Source organism: Nipponia nippon, unplaced genomic scaffold (genome assembly GCF_047370975.1).
Source record: "Nipponia nippon isolate SJK-2023a ecotype South Korea unplaced genomic scaffold, ASM4737097v1 scaffold_4, whole genome shotgun sequence".
NCBI lineage: Eukaryota > Metazoa > Chordata > Aves > Pelecaniformes > Threskiornithidae > Nipponia > Nipponia nippon.
In genome coordinates, this window is record NW_028262358.1 from 76,533,484 (window position 1) to 76,559,559 (window position 26,076).

At 46.4% G+C, this 26,076-nt stretch overlaps 2 protein-coding genes and 1 pseudogene across 3 annotated transcripts in view; all 3 read left to right on the top strand.

The window, feature by feature from the left end:
* The window catches only part of OSTM1 (osteoclastogenesis associated transmembrane protein 1), a 36,235-nt gene extending 13,744 nt beyond the window's left edge, over nt 1–22,491 (top strand). The window contains exon 8 of the transcript XR_015708354.1: nt 20,963–22,491. The gene's annotated coding sequence lies outside the window, so the exon portion shown is untranslated. The remainder of the gene's footprint in view (nt 1–20,962) is intronic.
* LOC148053388 (uncharacterized) lies at nt 1,637–20,949 on the top strand (annotated as a pseudogene). The gene is made up of 4 exons (XR_015708353.1): nt 1,637–1,654; nt 15,745–15,884; nt 15,974–16,298; nt 19,261–20,949. The product of XR_015708353.1 is annotated as an uncharacterized LOC148053388 (transcript).
* Nucleotides 11,313–11,723, top strand: LOC148053389 (acyl carrier protein, mitochondrial-like). Its single transcript, XM_087776389.1, has one exon. It carries the CDS (start codon nt 11,313–11,315, stop codon nt 11,721–11,723), a length of 411 nt encoding a protein of 136 aa, XP_087632515.1.
* Nucleotides 22,492–26,076: the final 3,585 nt, after the last annotated feature.

The following is a 26,076-nucleotide window of genomic DNA, read 5'->3' on the forward strand; positions in this document are numbered from 1 at the left end:
TTTAACTTTTAATACTGAAAATTCCCCTCTGGTGCCAGTGCAGTAAGTATCATGGATTGCTGCAATTAAACCAGTGCCTTAAGTTATTCATAATACTCTTTCTGGGCAGCATTCCCACCTGCTTAATCTGTGCTATACAAGTGTTTATTAGAACTGACTGTTGAAAAACGCCAAGCTAAATCGGACACTAAAAAAAAAAAAAAGGAAAATCAATATGATGCCCTAAACTGGTTTAATATGTCTTTCCTCTTCAATAATCCTACACGTTGCTGATTTATTTGCTGTAATGAACATGCCATTCAACCAAAACAAGATTAGCTGCTTAAACCGCAGTATTAAGCACAGAGCGACTTTAATGCTGCCTTATGTTTCATTGTAATGCTCAGCACTTACAGTGGTGTCCCTTTCTCTCCTCTGCAATAAAGAGTTTGTGTGAGGATCACAAAGGGCTCCAGAGCGATGTTTTGTTAAAGCATTCGAAGCAGTAAATTTGAGTCGGGGTTGCAATGCGGCGCCTCCTCCATCCAAACCTAAGTGGAACCAAACTGGTGAGCAGGATTAATGCATGAATTTATATTCCCTGCAGGATTTTTCCGGGGTTAACCATGAAGTAAATGGCTTATGTCAAACTGATCTAGGTTAAGAGAGCGAGAACAGCCACTGGCAATCAGAATATTCCTTTGGACTTCATTCAAATTTTTTTTTTCAAGTACTTGAAACAGTAGCAACTTACTGTGCTGCAGGAAAAACAGACTGCAAGGAGCAGGCGCCTTGGTTTTGCAAGGAAGAGTCCTAAGATAGATGTGGTAAAGACTGAAGATTTTCAAAGGAGTCTATAGAAGGGGGCAGGGAAATATGGGTGATACAGGTATTTTACACCTGTCTGGTATTGTATAATAGAAAGTCTGTTCTATTGTATAATACTGGCCAGGTCTGAAAAGTTTAAGCTCTCCAGTTTCCCGGTAAAACTGTGTGTTCTTCACTTGCTATTACAGGGGCAAGCTTCCACTGGGAGCTTCTAAAGTCAGTGGGTTTTGGTTACTGTTTTGTTCTTTCCCTCTGCCATGAAAAGACTGCTTTAGATAATTACCTTCCCTTCTTGTTGATTAAGAAGCAAGTTGTATTTGGTAGGGCATCCATATGTTCTCCATAGTTCTAAATGTTACAGTGAAGTTTCTGTTTGCAGTACTATGTTATGTTTCTTTTTCTTTGGAAGACTATGATCAATTGCATATATATTTCAGCAGCTTTTGGGGGTCTTGGAGTCAAACTTAGAGTATTAAAACCAGAGAAATGGGCTTCAAAGTATTGCAGAAGCGTGTTGAGTTGAGAGCAGTTACTCAAGCATGTAGAAATAAGAAAAATGTCTAAAGTAGTGTGTTTGCACTGTGCTGGAGTAGACTTTCAAATGGCGACTGTGGTTCTGACTCTGGAAAGTGCATGTTTCTTCTGGTGAACGCTGCTTTTCTCCAGGTGATCAGAGAACCAAAAGTGATGTGACAAGGGGAGAGTCAAGGGATTGAAGGCAGCTATTTCTGGAGGAGGAAATGCACTCTGAAAGTCTGTTAAGAGCAGCAGCCTTACTTTACATTGCTCCATTGAAAAAAAAAAAAAAAAATAGCCTGAAGATGCTTTCAGAACATCTGCCTGGAGGGTGAGTGCTGGGGTGCAAAGAGAGGGCTGGCGAGCGTTGGCAAAGATAGCAATTTGCCGCTGTTAGGGGACTTTTTACCGGAAAAACAGAATCTCAAGGTGAACGGGATGGAGTGCCCCGAGAGGAGCATGCATGCTTCAAAGGGAGAATAATGTCCTCAACAGCTGGTTTAAAGTTGGTCAGGGGATGAGTAATAACAGTCATGTTATTTCTATGAAACATGCATGCGGTGTGTTTTCTCTCAGTTATCAGGAGCCCCCTCAGCACCATTTGCTGGTATTGTCCAGACTGCACAGGTCTAAGTGATGATTGCATCTAGCCCCTGGGGTCTGATTGCTCTGCATTACAGCAGGCTGAGTCCCTAGTGCAGAATATGCTTTTTTTTTTGTCTGTTACACAGATAAGCAGCATATAAGGAGCTGCCTTTATTGCAGCCACTCGTGAGTTATTTTAGGTCCGTTCATAAGCTCCCACACTCATATTTTATTTGAAGACCAAATGATGTGTGATCTCCTAAATCATGGCAATGGAAGCACTTGGGTTGATATGTTTGATGTTCAAGCAAGCATCAGGAGAAGGGACAGTGAGAAGGAAGGAATGAGGGAGCAACAGCAAAACTGAGCAAGAGAAAGCAGGATTGAATAGTCCTGGGAAAGCCTCTGCCCTGCCTTGGCTTGTATAACGGGGGCTTATACAATGCGTAACCTAATCTGACCCTGACCCTGCCAGTGTTCAGGGACTATATTTTTACTAAGATTAAGCTTTTCTTTCTTTTTCTTGGAACAATTTCCTTGGCTTTTAGCTTGCCTGCTGGCTGGCACGGCCAAGGCAACCTCACCTGTTTATTTCTATGATATTTAGCTGGCTGCACTCTGCAAAAGGCAGCCCAGCGTGTGCCCAGCTTTCCCCGTGAAGTCCCACAGCAGCATCTCACCAGGGAAGGCCACTGGCAGGAGGTTCACCACCCGCCACAAGTGGTGTCTGTTCTCTGCTGGTAACAGCACTGTTCGGGAAGAAAACCGTGGTAAATACACCACCACCCTTCAGTTTAGCAAAGCAACTGTAAGCTCCCTAAATAAAATGGGTGTCTCGCTGCTTGAAAGGCTACAGGACCTGCCAGAGCTTAGTTTCTCCAGGAAGCTTAGGGCTTTCTGCCTTTTGGATTTTTACTCGTGGTAATGTGAGGCACCGGAGCCTCTGGCCTCAGCCTGCTGTCAGCAGCGCTGCTGCATCTTTGTGCACCGAGCACTTGCTGGAGTCTGACTCGCTGATGGGCCCTGCCAAAGCCCAGCAGCCTGGTTTTACACTTGCAGCTTTAAAGCATCTTTCCTTGTGACAGCTGTCCCCATGTCTATGGTATCCACGGGGGAACAGGTAGGACTTCCGAGGGGGAAAATGGTTATCATTTTCCCCATTAGTGACTTCAGAGTCCAAATCCAGCCTTCAGCAGTGTGGTCAAACCCACTGACCCAGAGTACAGTGTAGCATCCCAATAGCCAAGCTACTCTGAAAGGAGGACTTGGGCTCCTATGAGACTTACTATTTCTGAATAATATTCCTTCTTTTTCTGCTGTATGGTATTTTTGAAAACACTTGGTCAAGTTTAGCATTCAAATGGTCTTTAGTTCATGTTTGTCAACCTTATTTCAATTGATAGTCTCCTGTTTTTTTCACTAGTGGGGCTTTGAACTTGCTTTATCCAAGGGCTGCTGTACAGGGTATGTGCACTTGCTTTTCCCAGTCACCTCTCCTGGAGCCCTTCTGTGCAATGTGTGGCACCCATGAGGCTGAAAACCACAGCTCCAACTCAACCACAGGCTGTTAGGGTCAACGCAAGGGTGAGCATCCGGACATCCCTGACTGGTGCTCTACATCAGGCAATCCTCAGCTTCTCTGACTGTTTCTTCTGGCTTTAAAATCTACAATCAACACCTTTCAGGTGTTTTCCTGTTCTCCCAGGCCTTGGTGCCACGTCTCCTAGCTCTAAAGTCCATGATGTTTGCGGGTTTTTCTGACTCTCTACCACTGCAACATCATGGAGTAACATTTGCCGTCTCAGAAAGGTTTCTGTCCCCCTTGGTTGCTGCTCTGTCTTCAACATCTGCAGTCCTGATTCGAGCAGGGTGGATGCAGCTTCCTGCAGTTCCACCAGATGGGAGCTGGGTTCTCACGATACTGCAAATGCCGACGGCAGCTTCCCCCAAGGAAGCGTTATTGCAGCTGACTGCAAGGCACAGCAGAGATTCACGATCACGGGTCAAAAAGCAAGAAGTCCATAGCCTGAGAGGGCAAGAGAGACTATTGGAGATGGAAGCAAGTTTACATAGATTACCTTCCCAAGTGCTGAGCGAAGACGGTCTTACAGCAGAATCACTTTAACACTTGGATATTTTGCAGCACAAGCAGATTGTGGCTTTTTACTAGGAAGCGCTGTTTATCCCTCACTGGTACCCAAATGCTTCAAAAAGAGCTTTACACCTGCCCACTGAGATTTGCATCCCAGTAACACATGCAACAGTAACTCCAAGTTCACAGTGAATGAAAGATACAAATCCTGGAGCTTCTCGGAGCGCTGCAGAGTACCGGAGCCCTTAGCAAGCAGAGGCTGTTCCCAAATACTCTTGTGGCACAGGGCTGAAAGAAACGCTCCCTGCGAAGCTAGTAAGCAAACTTTAACCTGATGCTTTCTGAGCAGAGAGTGAGGAGGCTCTTCTCTCCTGCCTGGTGTCTGTTTAGAGGTTGAAGCAGTACTGACAGGTTTTGTTTTCTCTGTGGAAGCCTCCCTTTGCAGTTCACTCGGCCCTAGGCTCCTTTCCCCGTACGGCTGCTGTCAGGGACCCACAGCCGTGCTGCTGCTGGGGCTGCCACCAGCGCTCCTGCTGCCCGTCTATGAAGGCAGGCTGCAGGGACCAGGCTTTCGTCGTGGCTTGTGCAGCACGTAGCATAACGAGGTTCTGGGATGTAAGTAGACATCCAGGGCACTAACAATAACAGTAGTCGTTGGCTCTACATCTCTGAGTAGAGGCATAGAGAGTCCCAAGAAGCAGTGCCATCAGCGTGCACAATATCTGCATCCTCAAAGAGCTGTGTAGCGGAGGCCGCTTTGACCCAGAGCCCTGTGTCTGCTAGCCTTGCTGGGGAGCATGCGGCTGTCTTGCACAACAGCTGGAAAGTGAGAAACAGGTCCAAAAACGGAGCTGGTGAAGGGGCTTCCCATGCCCATTTCCTTCATAACAGCTTCTCCCTTGCTTTCCTCGGTAGATTGTGCATGAAAGCTGATGCCCAGTGACTGGTAACAGGGGCAGCTTTCTGCTGCTTATGCAGACATCCACGCACTTTAGCTCAAGTAAAAGCACCCCTGTAAAAAGAGGTAAGAAGTAAAACCACGTCTTTGCTTTCTGTGGGCAATGCAGAGGGACTACAGCTCTGGGAGGGGGCCCAGGCTTCTCCCTCGGACTCGGGGCTTATCCCCAGGCAGGGTGGCTGCCCCGCAGCGCACACCTCGCTATGCAGCAGCCAGTGGTCTCGTGTATACGCAGGTAACCTCAAGAAAAAAGCAAAACGTATACAGATATGTTCCACCTCTGCCTGATCTCTCACCTCCTCAAGGCTTTTGCTGCTGCCATGTCTAGCTGCTTTAAGCAAAATGGCCATGACACAGGGAATTTGGACACGTGGCCGTTCTGCAGGGGGATGCCAGGATGTGACCCACGTGTTCAGCATTTGAACTATTATGAATCAGCTATAAGATCTTGAAGGCATTTAAGCTGGGCAAAGCCATGTTTTCTTCTCTGCTATGGTTTGTATTTGTGAATATTTCAATTCAAGATCTGTGCATTTTTTCCCCAAAATGTATGTTGACCCAGCTCTGAGTGCTGAGTAAAGGAACAGCACCATCCTTTACGTGATCGGGGCAGAAATTAAGCTGTGTGTTATCTTAATGGTTTGACACTACAAAACTCTCATATTTTTACATTGGAAACTTATTCCAAGGGGACAACAAGCATAAGACAACAGGGACAGGTATAGAAGTGACAGATAAAAATGTCTAGAATGGATTTTAAAAAAAAAAGTTTCTTTTTCTGCTAAGTGCATCTTCTTGATTTCAGGGCACATTACTTCTTAGCTGCTGTACTGTAAGTCAGACGATCTGTGAAATGGGGGTGCCCAGACTGTCTAACACACTCGCTTCCAGGATCTGAGAGGGAAGATGAGGGAAAAGAGGAAAAAAAAAAAAGTGGCGATTGTTAGAACTGGGACTAAGAGACTCCATCTTACTCATTGGTAGAAAAAAATGTGTATGCTGCTTTTAGCATAAATAGGGGATAAAAAGAGCATAAATTCCAGTCAGATGTGCCTCTCATGAAAAATGACTAATTCAATGACATTGGTAGCTTAAAAATAGACCTTGCTTTAATGGGAAAATATTTTGGAGGTTGTTTAAAAGGAAATCAAAAAACCAGGAAAGATGAAGACAGTACGGCTGCCTGCCTGGGTTTTGTTATTTCTTAGAAGTAAATCTCATTTTGGGGGCAGCTTTTGAGAACAGCAGCGAAGCCCAGCACACGTACAATAGCCGTGCTCATACAAACAAGCCCCGTCCAGGGCTCACAAAGGGGCTGCAGGGGTCAGAAAACAAATACTGAGCGGTGGGTAAATGAATTCAGTCTCTCTCGACGGTCAGGCAAACCTTCCTGTGCCCACCAGTTTCAGAGGGACCCACCCCAGGTTTGCCCCCGTGGGCACAGGAGCCTTTCTGCCCTCACCCCCACCAGGAGGGATGCTCCAGGAGGAGGAAAGCCGCCGGCTCCCTGCACGCACCGCGAAACCCAAGGCCGCGCTGGTGAGCCCAGGAGCGGGCGGGCAGGGTCCCGGCTGGCGGAGCAGCGCAGCACCACTCATACGTTAGCGAAACGGGGCTGGTTTCATGCATTTCTTGTGTTGTTGAAATGCACGTCCTGGGCATCTGTAGCTTTCCAGGGATGAGCTTAAGGGTGGCAACTGCATAGGAGCAATGCCGACCGAAGAACATAAGAGCTGATGTGCGGGTCATCTCTAGTCTAGGAGCCCGTCTCCTAGAGCCTGCCAGTTCTGGTACAACGGGTAGGACTCACAATTTTTGGTTCCCATTCTCCTTCATTTCGTAAACCTTTGCCATTTGTTTTCTGCAGTTGCCCCAACAGCACGTACGCCCCAAATATCTATTTCTCAAACCACGTGCCTAAACACCTGCAGGATGAGGTTTTTAAAATTTAGTTTATATACTGAAAACATGAAAAGGATTAATGCAAAGGGGAAATGTTTGATCTCTTTCACCAAATAACCATATCAAAAGCTCTTTTCAATGCCTTTTGTTGGAACATATAAAAGTCATGAACTCCTCGGATGCTAGCCAAGTACATCAGAGCTTATGGGCCAAACTGTTGCCTAGTGAAAGCTAATGTCCCTCTGCTGATCTCCAGGGACATAAACTGACTTGTGCCATGCCTAGATTCAGCCTCTGGGGATTAACGAGGTGTTTGTATGACTGGTAATGCTGTATGTTCTGCAAAGAAATGGGATAAATGTGTTTGAAAATCTGTGAATGTGTTTGAGGAGAAAAGCTAGCTCCTGAAATACAATAGATATTATCTCCAAGAGAAACAGACTGGTTATCTTTGAGATGATTAATAGGAAAAAAACCCCCACATCTTTTCTAAAAACTTGGGAAATTTTATTCAAAAACCTCACTTTGCTCCGAGTACTCCAATTTTCACTTCCCTTTTTTTTGGCAGGGAAGGTTGCTCCCCGGTAAAGGAGAAGTTCTCTTCAAGGTCTTGTTATAATAACAGCAAAGCTTAATTACGGGAAATTCTCCCTCTCCTCACCTGAGCCGGTGGTTCAAAGAGAAAGGAAGAGGTTTCTTGCTTTATTTTTTCACCCTGTATTTTAATTCAGAGATTTTCCAGCTAATTTGGAGGGGTACTGAAAAAGGCAAAGTTAAAATTACAAGGGTGCTTTGCAGCGACAGTGAGGTTTATTACCAGGGCTGGGACCTCTGGAGGTCATCTGGTCCTAAGCCCCCTGCTCAAGCGGGACCACCTAGAGCTGGCTGCCCCAAGGTGAGTCTACGCTGAACTTCCAGTAATCCGCTTTTGTAGGGACCCTTCTTAAAGTGAGCCCGGCGGCTCCAGGAAGGTGCTGAGAAGAGGCTGCTGGGCGTCAGAACCCGTACCAAGTTCCTTGCTGGGGCAGGATGGCGTCAAACATCATCCTACAAAATCTCTCCTCAGGCACCCTGCACCCTCTGGGGGCTGTGGCTCCTTCTCCTGGTGCTGTGGCTGTCCCACGGTGTGTTTCTGGTGGCACCTGGCCCCAAACGCAGGTGTCTCCAGGACGGGTGTTGTGCGGATTTGGTGTCTAAGCTCCTGCTGTGGTCCCAGGGTCTTGACTCACCTTGCTGTTTTAAATGGTATTCATTCCACCACTGTCTGATTTACCATCAAATAATAAAAAAAGAGATGCAGCAAGCCATTCCCTGCTTGTCTGTACCCCCTCTCTGCCACAGCCCAGCACTTGGCCCTCCGTGATCTTGGACCGTGAGAACTAAATATGCATTTTATGCATTTCTTTCCCCACTCTTGCCATCTTCTCTGCTCAGGCCTTTGTAGGTCATTTAATCATGAGAGAAGCTGCCACTGCTATTGCTGCTGCTGTGTGACACTCAGTGCCTGTTGTAAATGTGGAATGGTTAAAAGTGTGTTCTCAACACGGTGTTTCAACAAAAAAGGCCCTCAATGGACAAAAGGGCAAGCACATTTCTGAGCTTGGCTTCCTGGGGAAAGCCAGCTTGCGTGCTCACGGGGTGTGAATGCAGATTACGCCCTCCTAGCTGCTGCATCTTTTGGCAAATCTTAATCAAACTGGACTGTGGGGAGATGATGCAAAGAGAAGTGAGTTCCTACAAGTTTCACAATAAGGGCAGCTGAGAAGAGGGAAGAAATTACCTAGGAATTACCCCTCAGAGAAAGGCTGCAGCCTGACCTCGCTGTCTGTTAGACATGACAAAAATCCCACGTGACAGAGCCTGTACAAGTCCCAGTGGCAGGGAGACCTTCAGTCAGACTTTGCATCTTCCTGGGTACCCCAGTCAATTGACCACGGGGCAAAAATGTGGCTTCGTTAGTTCCAGTCCTCGGGGGCTACCAAAGCCAGCCTGCCGGTTCTGGTTTACCCCCCTGGTCTTTCTGTGCCACGCTGGCAGCGCTGGGGCCCTCCCAGCCCTGGTGCAGCTGCCAGACTGGTGTGAGGGTGAAATAACCAGCCCAAGGCAGTGGTGGAACCACCCGTATTCAGTAGGATGTTGGAAAGGTGCGGTTCATCGGAAACGTATGTGCCCACAGTGCTGACTACTGCTGTGTTTCTCAAATAGAAGGGGATTTTCTTTCCCCTGGGTACCAAGGAGTTTTGTGCTGAGTTGACTGAATAAGACTTTCCAGCAGAATAATTTCCCTGGAAGATTAGGAAAGTCAAATATTTCTTAGGGTCTCTATCATGTCTGAAATCTCTTTATCCTGCATATGAATGACTTCTTTCCTTTTAAACTGACAAACACACTAAAGCTGAACTCAGTGCTTTCCCTCCCAGCTGTTGCTGTTTAGCTACTCCCCTATCTACTTAAAAGCTTTTTAATTTTTTTTTTTTTTTTTTAAGGTGAGAGCCTGAGAGAGGTCAGCTGGAGCATAAGTGCTCTGCTTTTCCCTTTCATTAGCACAAGTGATGGCTACCCACAGATTTCAGATTTGTTTCAGCTCTTACCGGGAGCTCTTTGCAACCTGAGGCAGGGATTGATTGTCGGTGAAGAGGCTCTGCGACAAGAAAGGCAGAAGTCAGGCAGGGAAGGTCTGACATGTGAGCTGTCAGAGGTGGTGTCACCGCCAGCTGACCCATCATAAGACCTCCGGGGAAAGCCAACGGGCACCCTGCTCGGGAGGTTCTAGTGCCCTGCTCCCTGCTAGTTTGTGCTTGGAAACAGATTGACTAACATAATAGAGTGATTTTGTAATCTGTCATAATACCATAAGCTACAGATCCACAGACTTTGACCCCTCGCAGGTATAATGAGCTCCTTTATTCAGCTGCACATGCTCTCTCGATGGGGGAGAGAGAGGGGGGCTTTTTCTAATTATATATCCAAAGCATATGTTTTGCCCAGAAACAAAGCATTATATTCATTAGTAAAATCCTATAAGCTAGGCTCTTTTTATTAGCCAGTTAACTAATTGACAGTTAAGAACGTATATTAATATCATGGTGTAACCATTCAGTCACTTAATCTGACAGATTTATTAAAATCATAGCATTGCTCCTCTAAGTTGCTACAGGGAAAGGCTGTAGCATTTGCATTAGGAACTCTGGTGTTTGGAAATACATAGCTCAGCTGTGAAAAAAATCAATATAACATCAGACGAAGTCTCAGCCTTGTTGCGGTCTCTGTTAATCTTTTGACAGAGTTGGAGAAGAGCACTAAAGGTCCTTGCATTGGTCTTTAAAAATCTGCTCAATCAATTTTAAGCAGGTTTCAGGAGCACACAAAAATATATGTTGGTACATTTTCCTTTTCCCTTCCTAAAATTCAGAAAAAGATCTCATTGTAGCAAAATGCAGAGATTACACTCGGTGGAGTTCGGGCAGGGGGTGTATGCTGTGCTGGGGAGAAGGAGGAGCCCAAGTGCAGCTGCAGATACGGCACTGAGCACAGCCCTTCCATTTGCTATGGTATTTTAAAAAGGTAAATGACCTGTATATGGAAAAGCTTAGAAAATAAATACTGGTAATGGAATCAATGTCATCACAGTATGATGACATTGTGCAAATCAATCTTACATCCTCACCTCACCTAAGTAATAATCCCTTGTAGTAGATCGTGTTTGAAAAGGTTTGTGGTTGCAGATTTATGTCATGAAGTACAGTGCTTTCATGAGGAATGATAAAAAAAACTCTACAGAATTACATTATTCCCTTCATTATGCTTGCACAGCCTCTGCATTTCGTTTACAGATCTTTAGCACCTGGTGCCTGACATATAAGATGGAGAATACAATACGGCTTTGGGTTTGTCAGTCTGATAGTTAAAGAGGACAAAAAAAAAAAGGCAAACAGGGAATTAGTAAAGGAAAAATAAATATGAAAACAGATAATGGTGTTCTCACAGATCTTTACTTCATACAGATTGACAGACATGAAGGTAAAAAAAAAAAGCTTTAAAATAGACCTGCACTGGGCAGCAAAGCTGCCCGCTGTCTGGACCTGCCATCCCCGTTGCAGCTGTGAGAGTTGTGTTCAGCTGGGCTGAAGCTATTGTGTATTTGCTGGCCTGGCATGAATCACTAGGTGGTCAGGACCTCCTGGAGTGGTGGCCTGGCCCTATTGATAGAAAAGATGTGCACGTCCCCGTCCCCCCTAGGTTAGGCTAAATCCCTCTGATTCAAACATTTACCTGCACTCCCTGCCTCCTGTGCCTGAATCTCTCATGATCATTATTTTAGCTCACTGAGCAGAAGACCAGAGTCTGGCACCAAAGGCCATCTTACTCCTGATGCCCTGAATACACGATTCAGGCAGGCACTCGGCGTGCCCGGAGCTGCGCAGCTCTAAGTTGTTGATGTTCTGTCCTGTCATGAGCTGTCCCAGCTCCTCACCAGTAAATCTCACTGCCACAGCTGCCCCATACTGGAAACGTCACAGGCTGGGCTGCTGCGGGCAGCAGCACTCCCTGGCTCCACAGCTTACAAAAGAGGCTTCACCCCCATCTTCGTTTATTGCAGACTTCCCATCTCTTACCATGGGCAGCATTGCAGTACGTGTCACGGAGCTGCGTGGCCAGACTGATCCCGCAGCCTATTTCCGTTGCATGAAAGATCTCGTCTGGGATGGTTGGGATCAAGTGGAAATCACCTTGGCTGAGGAAGATGAATTTGGGCTGGACATTTCTGATGCAGAAGGAGAAAAGTCAAAGTGTCTTCAAGAGACTGTTGATTACAGTGCAGAAAAGAAGGCTGTTCATGAAAAAAAAAAAGTAGTTTTTTGAAGCAAAGAAACCTCTCTACCAGAAGAAGTGGGCTGAAGTCAGTGGGTATGCATGAATATAAGCACACACGTTGCAGCTTTCACTGGGCAGAGGCAATAGGAGAGGCTAACAGGAGAGAGCACATGAGCCTAGCCCCCTCCTGTAGCCCATTGCCCCCTTCTCTGCTGTACCTAGCGCTGCTGTGCTAGGGGTGTTCAGGGGTATGTCCTGGCCTAGTCCTTTTGGTAACCATCCATGGATCTATTGTCCACCTAACCCCTTTATCAACTTGCTGATACTGTCTGACTCCCCCAGCCTTGTGTAGCTGCCAGCAACAAAAGTTCATTACCGTCTGTATAAAAAATGTCTGTTTAAAACCGATCTCCTACCAGTTTCCTCCAGTTTCCCCCATACTGATGTTGCCATACTTGCGAGCAGCTCTTCTGCTGGGCTGTTGTTCCCAAAGCTTTGTAAACCTCCAACGCGTCCTTTCTCAGCCGCCTCCTCTGCCAAGTCCCAGCCTGCCTCCTTGCTCCCTGTAAGATGATCTTAAGACGAGCTCCTTGAGCATCTCAGTTGCCCTTCCCTGTGCCTCATCTAGCTCCGCTTTCTATATCAAAGGTGTATACCAACAAGTGTCTACCTTAGGCACAAGCCTGAGGTGTAGATCAGTTCAGCCAGGAGGTACTATTTTTAAAGTCCCTTTTATTTTTGCCATGCCTTCTCTTTGATATTAATTCTTTTTAATCATAATGAAAAACAATTTTTATCCTTTGCCTTCTGACACTTTAATCTAAATCCAGACACTCTTGCCCCTTAAAAATGAGCAGAGGACAAAGCAAACAAGAGAACTGTAGTTAATTATAAATCATTAATCAAAGCTGATAAAAACTGTCTGGAAGCCAGCACAAGCCCCTGTGCATACCATTGCATTCATGGTTTTGCAGCTATTTCTTGGGCAAGTCTTGCACCGGTAGCAGCCAGGCAACGGTGTCAGTGCAAATTTTGCCTGATCACTGGCAGCATAATTGAGATTATTGAGGAATAAACAAAATGTCAGGGAAAACCCTTCTTAAACATTCAAACGATATTCGTTAACGAAGCCCAGCCGTGGTGAACAGACGGCAGCGTTATGCTGTGCTAAGCTGCTGTGTCTTGGAGCGGGCTCGGGGGGCAGACCATAATATCACACTTCCTGAGCATTTTCTGAGCGGCAGAGGAGTAAACAATACCTCTAATGCGAAATCGGAGGTAAAATGAACTAGGTGGTGATAACCCTTTAAAAAGAAAAGGTATTTTGTGAGTTTCTGTGCAAAGACCATTTGAGCCCTAAGCTTCATAATCAGCTTGGAAAATAGTTTAACCCACAGGAATCTTTGTGACTTACTTCTGTCTTCCCCAATTTGCAAGGTCAACTATCAAAACAGATATTGTTTGGAGAACTCTGAATGCCAAGCAGTAAGCATAATTTACAAATTATTTTCTGTTCCTAAAGGCAGTGCTGTTGCATCATTTTTAGGCCATGTTTAAAAATATGGCATAAAATAGTTAATTTAAACAAAAATGGGAAACTCGGAGGAAAAAAGGGGGGAGAACTTTTCAGATAATCCACTTACTGCATCTTTGCTGTGCCTATCCTCATAATACCCCTGAGTCCCACTTGCTGGATTTAAACGCAACACTTATTAATTCCCAGAGAAGCAGCAGCCGTGCTCCAGCTTTCCTTGTGAGTATTCCCAACATTAGTGCCCTGTTCCTCTGCCTGTGAAGCCCTGCGGCAAACCCTGCACCTCCTCAAGGGCAAAACCCCCATGGCGGCTCCCTGTGTGAGGCTGGGGAAAAGGTAGAGAAAAGGAGAGAGAGAGAAAGATGAGAAAGAGAGAAAGAAAGAGAGGAAAAGAGAAAGATGAGGAAAGAGACGAAAGAGGAGAAAGGTCAGCATTTTGGACCTAGGTCAGTGGAAACCCTCAGCCCCTAAAGCACTGCTCAGCTTCAGCATTGCATCCCCACAATTGCTCCCTTGCACCCAACAGGAAAGAAGAGAGCAGGCCAAAATGCCAACCAAACTGATTCCTGAGGTAACTCAATCGCTGGATTTTCTGCTAAGGGTAAGACTCCAGAGAGTCACAGCCCAAATGTCAGAGATGAGCTTACGAGGTGCACAAGCTCTTATCTTCCCACTCTCCTGGCTCTTCTGGCACCGCACTTTGTTCAGGAGCCTTGTGGGGTTTTGGGTTGCCGTTAACCTCTACACAACTGAGATACAAGCTGCCACCAACTTGCTCTAGTACCTTTTTCCTGAATTTGTCACCTCTCAGCAGGAAACCCCCCCAATTACCTGTCACCTGTAACTACCCACTGCATGAAGCTCTGCAGTGCTCAGCACGCTGCCCAGGGAAGCTCCATTTCCCCATCCTCCAGGTTTCCATACCACTGCCCTTCAGCGCTTCTCCCCTGCCTCCCCCATCCCATTGCTATCGGTCTGGCCCAATCCTTGTGCCTAGTCAGGAGTGGATCTACAGAGGTTTTTGTGGAAATTGCACCAAAACGTTACGAAGCATGCCAAGGAGAATATGATACATATATTTTCTCACCCCTGTTTGGAAGCGAATCGGACGTTGGGGGATGCAAGAATGTGGTAACCCCAACCAGAGGGAGTTATGCTCTTGTGGGCCCCCCAAGAAGAGGTTACAACATGGGACCTTTCTTCCTTGTATCATCATGTCAGATGTGTTCTACAGCTCGACTCCTCTACGGTCCTGGGCAACTGCTAGTTTGATTTCCATCAAAACTAATGTGCAAATCTGAAGAAGACAGGTCCACTGTGGTCCCAGGGTGGATCACTGGGCCATCAATTTGAATCTGGCTTCTCTGCCAGAAATAAATAAAATAGCAGCAATAAAAAGTGCCGGTGAGAAAGGCAGTAGTGTTTGCAGGGAAGCTACTGGACCTAGTTGCAGGCACCTTCCCTCCCATAGTGTATTTCTCTTCATGAGAGTCTTTTTTTGGTTCATGGCTCTTCAGGTTGGTCACACGCAACTTTTGCTGACTGGAACTAATTGAACGGCCCATCTTGTGGCACAAGACACACACAGAGGAAGAACATTTCTAAAACAGCTGGGCCAAATACAAAGGCTCCTGTGTGACACTGCCTGCAGAGTGGACCAGGAGCAGAGCAAAGGCAGGGATCTGCCTGGCCACCCAACACCACTGGGCAGCCTGAGGCGAATCCCAGCTACACACGCAGTGCAGATCCTGCTGCCTTTCTCATGCCTGTAGGTTTTCCACTGCTACAGGTGCTTCTGAAGCTCTTACAAAGAGCTATTTTGTTAGCAATGTTCATTTCAATGAAATATGCCATGCAAACCTGTTATCTTCTCTCTTTCTCACCTATACACACTAAGAGCCTTCTTCCTTTGTTGGTTTAATGATCCAGATATGCTAGACTTCTATAACGTCACACTGCATTTTGATGAAAACTAATATACCTACAAAACTGGCAAATCGTTCGAAATCCATCACCTTCTTATCAGACTTGTTTGGCAATGGCCTGAGCTGGAGAACTTCCCAGCACTGTGTTGGATTGCTATTGTTGTAGAAAAAGTTAGTTGAAACTTAGTGCTAGCAGCTTAAACGTTAATAGCTAGAGTAGACAAAGCCTATAGACTGTGGTATATGAACTGTAACAACTGTATTACAACATGCCGAATAGCTAACTACAGAACCGGCCGAAACCAACCTAAGAGGACGTGGAGCAGGGTGTAGAACCACTGTATATTGTATAAGAAGATGGCCACTTAGCAACCACTTAGTAATGAAACAGCAAGCAAATCAAACCAATAAAAAGCAAAAAGACCCCAGACTTTAATGTTACTATTGGTCCGAACTGTCGCGTGAGGGGTGGGGAACTCTGATTGTAAGGGTATAATTGCCCAGGGATTTCTTTGTTCGGGGTGCCTTTTCGGAGGCAGCCACCTCGAGCTGTAGCGCTATTAATGAAAAGGACTTTATAGAAGAATCTCTTTTTGGCTTATTGATTCAGCAGAAACCTGGAGTTGAACCCTGTTATGGTGGCTGGCATGCGTGATTTCCGTAACAGTTTGGTGACCCAGATGGGACTCTAGGGAACCACCACTGGACGTTGGACCCTCTCGTCTCCAAATGTCCAGCCGCCGGCATCGGGTGAGTTCACCTGGGAACTTTGAGGATGGGAGGCATCCACCAGTGAGTGTTAAAATTCCGCTACTAAATTCTTGATATTCTGGGTTCAGGTGGGTTCCAGTCCCAGCTTGGAAGTGCGCTAGGAGAGGTGTGCGAGCCTGATCAGCATAAGGTGCACGAATTTGGCGTACAGATATGGGGAACGTACCTGGCATAGAGAAGGGGACGCCCTTAGCCAAGGTACTAGAAAACTGGAAGAAAACGGATGGCACTGGAAGTCTATCAAAAAAATGAGCAATAGCATTGTGCCAGAAGGAATGGCCAGTGATGACTGGACGGTGAGGGGTGGCCCTGTGAAGGATCCTTCGACCAAAGGAAATTAACTTTACTACAACATATTCTGGAGGATGAAACACCTTATCAAATGGATTTTTGGTATGTATGGGGCAATTGGGCATAGGACCACCATAAAGAAGGTGGTCAGAAAAGTTCACAGAGAACTTGGGTTACGACTCCAGCTGCAACAGTCATAAGTGATCCAACAGATATGCTTGTGGAAGCTGCTCCACCCTCTGCACCCCCCCCCCCCTTCGCTTTCTTCTAACACATCTTTTGCTACTGCTTCTGCCGCTCCTCCAGCTACTGCTTCTGCTAATGGTCTTCCAAATCCAGCTGTGATGCTGGATTGGTGTGCCCAATTATTTTCAAACATTTGTAGTGGACATAATCCATTGTGGGGGGAATACTCAAATATTACTAAAGGTGTTATTTTGATCTGATGAAAGGGATAAAATAATTGAAAAGGATGCAGAATTGATGCGACAGGCTGGGTGAAATAGGAATCCTTGGCCAGCAAATGATCCAAATGGGGATTATAATAATGCAGGAGACAGAGCCAACTGTCAGACAGCGATTCGGAATTTAGTGGAAGCTATTAGAGCTTGTGGAGAATCGGGACTGAACTGGACGAAAGTACAGGAATGTAGGCAGAGGTTAGATGAACACCCTAGTGACAACTGGGGACGATTACAGCAAGCTTGATTAAAATCTGGAGGAATGACCACGCAGAACTTTAACAGTGAGCTATCGGCAAGCGTACAGGTTGATCAAGTCGCCCCAGATACACGGAAATATTTTAAAGAACCTATGCCTGGGTGGCAAGGGGAAACATTACAAAAGATCCTAAGTGTGGCAGTGTTTATGTTCGATGGACGGGAGGAAAAACACAGAGCTGAACTCGCAAAGGAAAAGAAACAGCAAAAGCAAGAAGCAGCTAGTCTTTTAGCAGCAGCACTGGCACAGAGTTTACAACTAAGAGGGCGAGGGAGGGAATTTCCCCCTCAAAGGGAACAAAACAGGGAAAGAGGTAGGTCAGACCAGAGATTTGAAAGAGGAATGAGAAGACTTGGAAATAACTGGGAGGAAAAGTGTCGTTACTGTGGGAAACTTGGTCATTGGCATAGGGAATGCCCGCTTCGTCCGAGGGGGCCTCGAAGGGAACAGGATATGAGAGGTGTAGGACAGGAATCAAGCAGTAACCGGCAATGACTGGAGGCAGGGGGCTCAGAAGATTATGTGGAAATTGGAGTCTATGGGATGTGGAAAGCTCAGCTGAATCATAAGTGACATATAATTGGGAAAACAGAAGGAAAGGAAGTTGAATTTGTAGTCGACACAGGAGCAACATTATCACTTTTAAATTTTATCCCCAAAGGATCCGTATCACAGGACAAGGTATTAATTCAAGGGGTAACAGGAAAAGGAAAACACGTTTTAAGTAAACCATTACTATTAACAATAGAAAATAAAGGGATGTGGGGAAGATTTGAAATAGCAGAAGAGTCCCCAACTTGTTTATTAGGAAGAGATCTCCTCCAAACCCTGGATGTACAATTACAGCTATCACCCGGGGTACTGATTTGATACTCGCGGGGGTATACGTAATATCCAAAGTCCAGGATCCTGACCTAGAGATACGAAAAACCCTGGAAGCGGTGCCCAGGAGTAAATGGGGAACTGAGGTAGGACTGCTGAAATCGGCACAACCCAGACACGCAAAAACAAGGGGAGCCGCGCCCTCTGCTGTAAAGCCGTGTCCTGGCCCCGGGAAGCAGGGAAAAGTACTCAAAAGCAAATAGATCAGTACCTTGCCCGAGGAATCTTGGAAGTGTGTGAGTCCCCATATAATACCCCAGTGTTACCAGTAAGAAAAAAACAGATTGGATAAAGATGGGGATCCTGCCAGATCCCTCTACTGTACTCTTGCAAATACCGCATTGGGCTAAGTGTTTTGCTGTGATTGATCTGACCGCAGCATTCTTCAGTGCTCCCATAGGTGAAGAAAGTCAACCCTTGTTTGCTTTCACTTGAAAGGGACAACAGTTGACGTGGCCTCGCCTTCCACAGGGTCTCCCACCATATTTTCTTGGATATTAAAAGAAGATTTAAAGGATACCGAGTTACCTGGCAGATCAGTTTTAGTGCAATATGTAGAGGATTTACTAATAGCTAGTAGAAATTGTAATGACTGTTTAAAAGATACTATGCATTTACGTACTGCCTTAGTAACTAAAGGGACATCGTGCATCTCCATCCAAGCTCCAGTCAAAAGGAAGTAAAATATCTGGGATTCATTTTAAAGGAAGGTCAGGGAGGTAATAGATCCAGGCGTAAAAGCTATAATTGAAATTCCTTGTCCAGTTACAAAAAAACAGCTACAAGGGTTTTTAGGTGCAGTTGGGTTTTGCTGACCATGGATACCAGGATTAGGGGAACTAACCAAACCTCTGACAACAGTGGCAACAAAAAAAATGAAGCATTAGAACCCATTACATGGGGGCCAGAATGGGAAAAAGCCTTTAGAGCTATAAAAGGGGCCTTGGCTTCAGCTCCAGCTTTAGGACTTCCAGACTATACAAAACCTTTTGATCTGCATACACATGAACAAAAAGAGGTGGCTAGTGGAGTGTTAATGCAGAAATTAGGATCTCATCAAAGACCTGCGGCATATTATTCTGTTTAACTGTACTGGGCGGCAGCTGGAGCTCCAGCATGCGTCAGATCACTGGCAGCGGCAGCTACAAGAGTGGAAAAAAGTCCATCTTTAGTATTAGGGCACCCAGTTACTATCTATGTGCCACGTGAAGTTGAATTACTTCTCAAGCAATACGTGACACAAGCGTTTTCTCCTCAACATGCACATAAATATGAACTCTTTTAAATGCGGATAACGTGGCCCTAAATAGGTGTAATACATTGAACCCGGCACCACTACTCCCAATACTTGGAGAAGAGGAAGAACACCACCGATGCGACATGGTAATCCAGGCTATTAGTAAGCCACGAGCAGATCTCACAGACCTCCCCTTACACAATCCAGATCTTGTTTTATTCACAGGTGGATTGTCCTACTATTTACATGGGCAATGAAAGACTGGCTACGCAACTGCAGACAAATGGCAGGTTGTAGGCACCAGACCCCTTCCAGCAATGGTTAGTACTCAAGGGGCAGAGTTAATTGTGTTAGCCCGAGCAGCTCACCTAGGAAGCGGAAAGCGAGGAACCATCTATACAGATTCAAGGTATGCTTTTGGCATATGCCATGCAATAGGCATATCGTGGAAAGAACAGGGTTTTCTCACCTCCTCGGGAAAAGCTGTGGCTAATGGAACAGAAATTTGGGACTTGTTGGACACAATTCAACTTTCCAAAGAGATTGCTGTGGTTCACTGCCCATACAAGGGACACTACTGTAATCAGCAAAGGGAATGCCTTAGCTGGTGCAGCAGTGAAAGCTACGGCTTGTCAAGCTGCAGTGAAGATTATGGCAGTTACTTCGGATAAGAGCTCATGGCCCAGTGTTGACCATCCAAAAGAATTATAGCAATCAGATGTGACAAGTGAAGAAAGAGAACAGTGGAAAAAGTGGGAAGCAGTGGAAGATGAAGATGGAATATGGACAATAGCGGGAAAACCTATCTTACTGAAGAAATACCTGATGACTATAATGAGATGGTTCCATGATAAAGCTTATGGAGGACTGGAAGCAGTGGCTAATCAAGTACAGCAAGTATGGGCAGCCTCGGGTGTCTATGCAGCTGCTAAAAGAATTATTAACACCTGCCCTACCTGTCAAAAATTCTCAAATATAAAATATGCAGGTGAATTGGGAAGTCGACCATGGGCATTTTTCCCATTCCAAAGACTGCAAATAGATTATGCTGATACGTCTGCAGCGCGTGGATAAAAACATTTGCTAGTGATAGTAGACCAATTATCAGGATGGGTAGAGGCTTTCCCACCAAGAAAAGCAGACACTGGAGGAGTAATAAAAGCTCTTCTTAAAGAAAGTATTCCTCGATACAGAGTACCAGACTCTATTGAATCAGACAGAGCGTCGCATTTCACTGCAGAAATAATTGACTGACTTTATAAGAGTTTAGGGATAGAAAAAAGATTGCACGCTCCTTATCACTCACAAGCACCTGGGCAAGTAGAAAGAATGAATGGAACTATTAAGGAGAGTATAGCAAAAATTTGCACACGTACAGGATTAAGATCACCAGAGGCATTAAATTTAGCTTTATGGGACATTTCGAATGCCCCAAGGCAACCCTTAGGACTATTGCCTGCTGAAGCTCTTTTTGGCAGACATTCAGCTATACCGGGAACTTACATTCTGGCCAAAACCAGCCTCTTGACTGGAGATGAACGTTTAGCACACTATGTTCTAAATCTACAAAATCAAAAGGAAGCATGCTCAGTGGTACCAACCCACCCCTCCAGAGATACAGGTACATGATTTGCAGCCTGAGGATGAAGTTTTATTAAAAGTATTTTCCCGTAAATCTAAACTGGAACCCAGGTGGGAGGGGCCGTATACTGTCTTGTTAAGTTCTTACTTTGCTGTAAAGGTTACAGGGAAGGAAGCCTGGATCCACCACTCACATGTAAAACGGCTACCTGAGGATCATTTAGTAGATGAACAATGAGGGGCAACGGAGGAATCTATCACAATCGCTACTTTGGAGACTGAAACCATTTGAATTTCCAAAGGACAAAGGAGTTCCAAATTTGTGTCATTTTTGTTTCTTTTCCAGAGCTACTTGGACGTGGGACTCCCCAGACGCCTGGTTAAGTGAACCATCTGAGACTGTTAATAAGGGGTTTTACCCCTCTTGGTATATACAGCACCCTTATAGGAGAGATTATGGAGATTTTATGGGTAAAGTTATTAACATTCGCTGTGCTTATTACACAAGTAAAGGGAATATCTAAGTCTGTACAGCCCCATTACCAGTGGAGAGAAAACCTCTATTTAACTTGTCACAAGCCATAGTCCAAATTACTAAGAAAACTAACTGTTGGATATGTACTCACCTCCCAAGTCACTCAGCATCAAGCATTCCCCTGCTAGGGTTCCCTATGCCAAATAACAACTTTCCATCTAGACCACATCATTGATTCACAACAACGGGAGGTGGTAGTCCCAGGAGCAAAGAGCAAATATGCAGTATGTGTAAAGCGTCAGGCTCTCCCTAGTCAACTCAAGCTCCTATACCATGGTACTACCCTTGTGGGCAACTTTAACGATTGTAACCGAACAACGAAAACAGGAAGAGCGGGAGCACTTGGGCACTTTCCCAATACACCTTGGCCTGTACCTGAAGGAAAAGGGTGGTTTTGGATATGTAGTAAGAGAGCTCACAACCCATTACGAGGAGATTGGTCGGGAACTTGTACCTTAGGAGCCGTTACTCCTAATATTTCTGTGTTCTCAAATTTGACTGCGGAATCAGGATCACGGTTACAAACATTTGTTCATAGGGCCAAACGTAGTAACCCACTAGTAGAAAGGCTGACCGCATTCCACTCCTTGGCTAGATGGTTTCTTCCCAGATGGTTGGGAGCAAGTGAATTAGAAAAGGCCTTAGTTATCGTTTCAGTGGCAATAGAAATTCTTGGCAATAGTAGTGCTGATGTAAATACAGCATTACAAGAAGAGGTTTCACAGCTCTCCAAAATTACACTGCAATGTAATGTAATGTAACGGCATTAGGTACTTTGTTAGCTTCACAAGGGGGAGTATGTACAACTGCTAATACCAGTTGTTGCATGTACGTTGACCAGAATGGAAGGATTTCGGAAGCCGAAGTCCAGAAGTTGTGGGAACAAGTAAAATTAATGCATAAAGTACAATTGGACAATATTTCAGCAGGATTCCAAGAAGCGTGGTCTTGGCTCACCTCCTGGGTACCAGATTTAGGAGCCTGGGCAAAACAAATTCTTTATGGGTTATTAATTTTTATAATGATCTTTGTAATACTGTTTGTTTGTATTCAATGTTGTAACATTGCGGTACTCAACTGTGCTCACACCTTAGCGGCTACAAATATTCTGCTCCCAAATGATAACAGGAATATTAATAAAAACAAAGGGAGGACTGTTGTAGAAAAAGTTATTTGAAATTTAGCACTACCAGCTTAAACGTTAATAGCTAGAGTAGACAAAGCCTATAGACTGTGGTATATGAACTGTAACAACTGTATTACAACATGCCGAATAGCTAACTACAGAACTGGCTGAAACCGACCTAAGAGGACGTGGAGCAGGGTGTAGAACCACTGTATATTGTAAAAGAAGATGGCCACTTAGCAACCCCTTAGTAACGAAACAGCAAGCAAATCAAACCAATAAAAAGCAAAAAGACCCCAGACTTTAATGTTACTATTGGTCCGAACTGTCGCGTGAGGGGTGGGGAACTCCGATTGCCCAGGGATTTCTTTGTTCGGGGTGCCTTTTCGGAGGCAGCCACCTCGAGCTGTAGCGCTATTAATGAAAAGGACTTTATAGAAGAATCTCTTTTTGGCTTATTGATTCAGCGGAAACCTAGAGTTGAACCTTGTTTTGGTGGCTGGCATGCGTGATTTCCATAACACCATCTGCCGGACAGTCCCTACCTCTGGAAATGCCCGCTCTCCAGACTCCATCGGCTGCGGGAAGGTGGCCCACCACCTCACAGAAGATCAGGAAGGTCATGACACCTGGGACACAAGTTCCCACAGCTCTAGGCATACCTGCTAGATTGTAATTTCGATTCCACAATCATAAAGTCTTCCATTCCGTTTGGAAACTACATATCTGTTACAGCTGAAATGTTCTCAGTTTCATCATTTCTATTTGCTAAACCAGTCTGACTGTCATCTTTGGTACCTTACTAGGTTTCTGGTTGCTTTTCTTCCACAGAGATTATGGGATCTTGTCAAAGCACTCTTTCTCCTGCCAGTAATTTGGCTGATGTGGTTAGGAATTAAGGTAGGATTGAACTCAGCATTTTTGTAACATTCCCTTGATAAAAGCCTGAAGGCACACACTTGGTAGAGGTGGTCAGCAGCTGACAATCTCCCATGAGATGGGAAACATCACCCGTGGATGTGCAACAGATGATGGTGATTATGAAACCACTGCACGAATGGCCATGCACATAACACTGAGCAATTTGAGCCTGGTGCAGGGTGCTGAAGGGAAGCCAGGCGGACGGCAGCAGCGTGCCGTGAGATGCCGGGGGCAGCCCCCACGGCTGCAGTAACCCGTTTGTGCAGACCCTGCCCACGTGGAAGAGCCCATTACAACTGCTAGTAACATGACAGCGCTGTATTGTGAAAAAAAGTGCTTTTCTGAGTGGACACAATGGGTGCTTAAAGTATTCTGATAGCATTTTGGGAAGATCAGATTCCTCTAGCTTAGAAATAGTTATCTACTGGGGAGTTCCCATAATCTGTCTTCGCCTCCAGTGGACCCAGCTGCCCCTGAAATCCAAGCAGGTGGGGCTGTTTTTACCGGGATGACCTTCCAGACAGGCCGTGAGTGGAAAAAGTAACATTGCTTCTCCCTTTCCCCTGGGAAGCGAGGGGTCACCATCACTGTGTATGGCGAAATTGTGTACATAAGGAACAGCGCTCAAACAGCCTGTTGGGGTTTACGCTAGAATGGCCTCTGCTCACTGCTATTCAGATACTGGGCATCCCACCTCCCGGCCAGGGAGCCCTGCGCTACCAGACCTGGGTGGCAGGAATTGTTTTTTTCAGGCCCTCCTTTCCAGTGGATCCTGGTTAGTAGCTGCAACAGGCTGGCAGGGGGACAGCAAAGACAGGAGGAGGCTGAGGGCAGCCCCCTAGGATTCCCTCACTAGGCCAGTCAATGCCACAGGCAACCCCCTCACACGCCACCGGGGCAAAGGAGCGATGTTGCCAACAACTGATAGAAAATCCATAGCTGGGCTCCAAAACAATGGCATTAAGAAGCAGCCTCGTGATCTGCAACATGAGCGATGCCTGCTTTCCTCCTGATCTGGCTCCTGGGATCGGCCGAACGCATCGACCGGAGATTTTCTACAGAGCACTTACCCACACCGTCTCCTGGGTGGATTTTGCAGTGTCTAGTGAGATCTTAGCTCACCCACTGCTGGGCCTTCAAGCTGGTGCACCCACAAGCCTTCCTCATCGAACAGGGTGCTTTCACAAAACCTGCAGTAACTTAACCGTCTTTGAGAGCTCTGCCCCTTTATCTGACTGAAGTAACAGACGCAGCAGATGAACGCAGTTGCAGAGAGCATTTCCTCTGCTTACAAAACTGAGCTAGGTACATGTGCAGGTTTTTACCTGTCTTGCATCTTTTTTTACTGTACAGAAGCCTTTCACTGCCTCACTGTGAAACATTAAGGACTAGAAACCCACACAGGGAGGGGAGTTTCATGCATTCAGGTATCTTCTAAAACAGCTACTGCAAGGGTTGTCGTCACTGCAGAGGGTGTACAACACTCAAAGGCAGCAAAAGACATAGAAGGAAATATCTTAAACTTTGCCTATGAACTCTACAAGGATCTAACAATCACAAAGAGTATTGATGAAAAAAATAAAATCTTTTTTTTTAAACATTTTAATTAACACAAAAACCTTTTCCAGAAAAATCAAAGAGATTTCTTCCATCTATGGATCTATATCATGGCAACAGGATATTTGGTGCCACCCATTGGTTGTGGTGTCATTACCGTTCTCTCCACTTCCCACATCAGCGTCTTCCTTCATGTTGGGACAGCACTTCTTTCCCACTAAGGTGTGCCTAGCACCTCCCTTGCATGTGACGCCATCACAAGTTCTGTGCCATGTTTTCCCATACTCTGAACTTACAAGTACTGAAACTGTGAGATATTTATGAGAGCACATTTATGTGTGGCTGTACGCTGGACGGTGAAGCTGTAGAGACAGGCATGCTCTCATGAACGGGTATGAATAGCAGCCTTTTCTACTTCGAAGAGGTAACTTGCCATTAATGGCGTGATGAATGCCAACACAGTATCTGCCTTTTGATTTCACGCCTTTAGGGTCACATCCTCTTGCAGAGTATGATTGCTCCTGCAACTAAATTCAGCATTAGACACATTTTAAATGTTTGCCCTCACACGGCTGGTCAGGGCCCACCCGCCAAATCTTTCGGACTTTGTCTGAACTACTTTCTTTGTCCGACTTCTTAGGCGTCTTAAGAAGCCTGTGCCTTTTGGTCCCTTACCTACCCCCTGAATGCTGCTTCCCTCAGCGCCTCCCTCTCTTCCCTCGCCCTACTCCTGCAGCCCTCCCCGCTCCCATCCCCGGGCCGACCCCGCCGCCCCACGCCCAGCGCAAACCCCAGCCGCTCCCGCAGCGCGGCCCAGCTTCAGCCCCACGCGGGGAAAACCCAGCGCTGCCCCCACGAGCTCCTCCGCGCACGGCGAGAGGCCGGTCACCACCCTCCCCGGCCTCAGAGCCCCGCCAGTTCCCGGGGACGCCTCTTTCGCGGGGGGATGCGGGCAGGGAACCACAGGAGGCGGCCGGGGCGCGATGCCGGGGCAGGGGCACCATCTTGGGGGACGAGGCGGCGGCGGCGGCCCGGGGGCAAGGCGGAGGTCAGCACCCCGCTCCCTGCAGGCCGTCGCTTTCGGCCCGCTCACCCGCCCGCGGGCAGGGATCGGGGTCGGGGTCGGGGTCGGGGTCGGGGCCGGGGCCGGGGCCGGGGTCGGGGTCGGGGCCGCCCCCCGCTCTCCTCAGGCGCCTCTCACTGCGCGGCGGGAGGCGGAGCCGGGGGATCTCGGCGAACCAATCAGCGGCCGGGCGGGGGTGTGAGTGGGTGGGTGCGCGCGCGCGCGCGCTCCGCCCGTGACGCCACAATGCCTATGGTG

Excerpts from the sequence above, each read along its gene's own strand:
- LOC148053389 (XM_087776389.1), top strand. The coding sequence starts at position 11,313 with ATGAGCTGTCCCAGCTCCTCACCAGTAAATCTCACTGCCACAGCTGCC.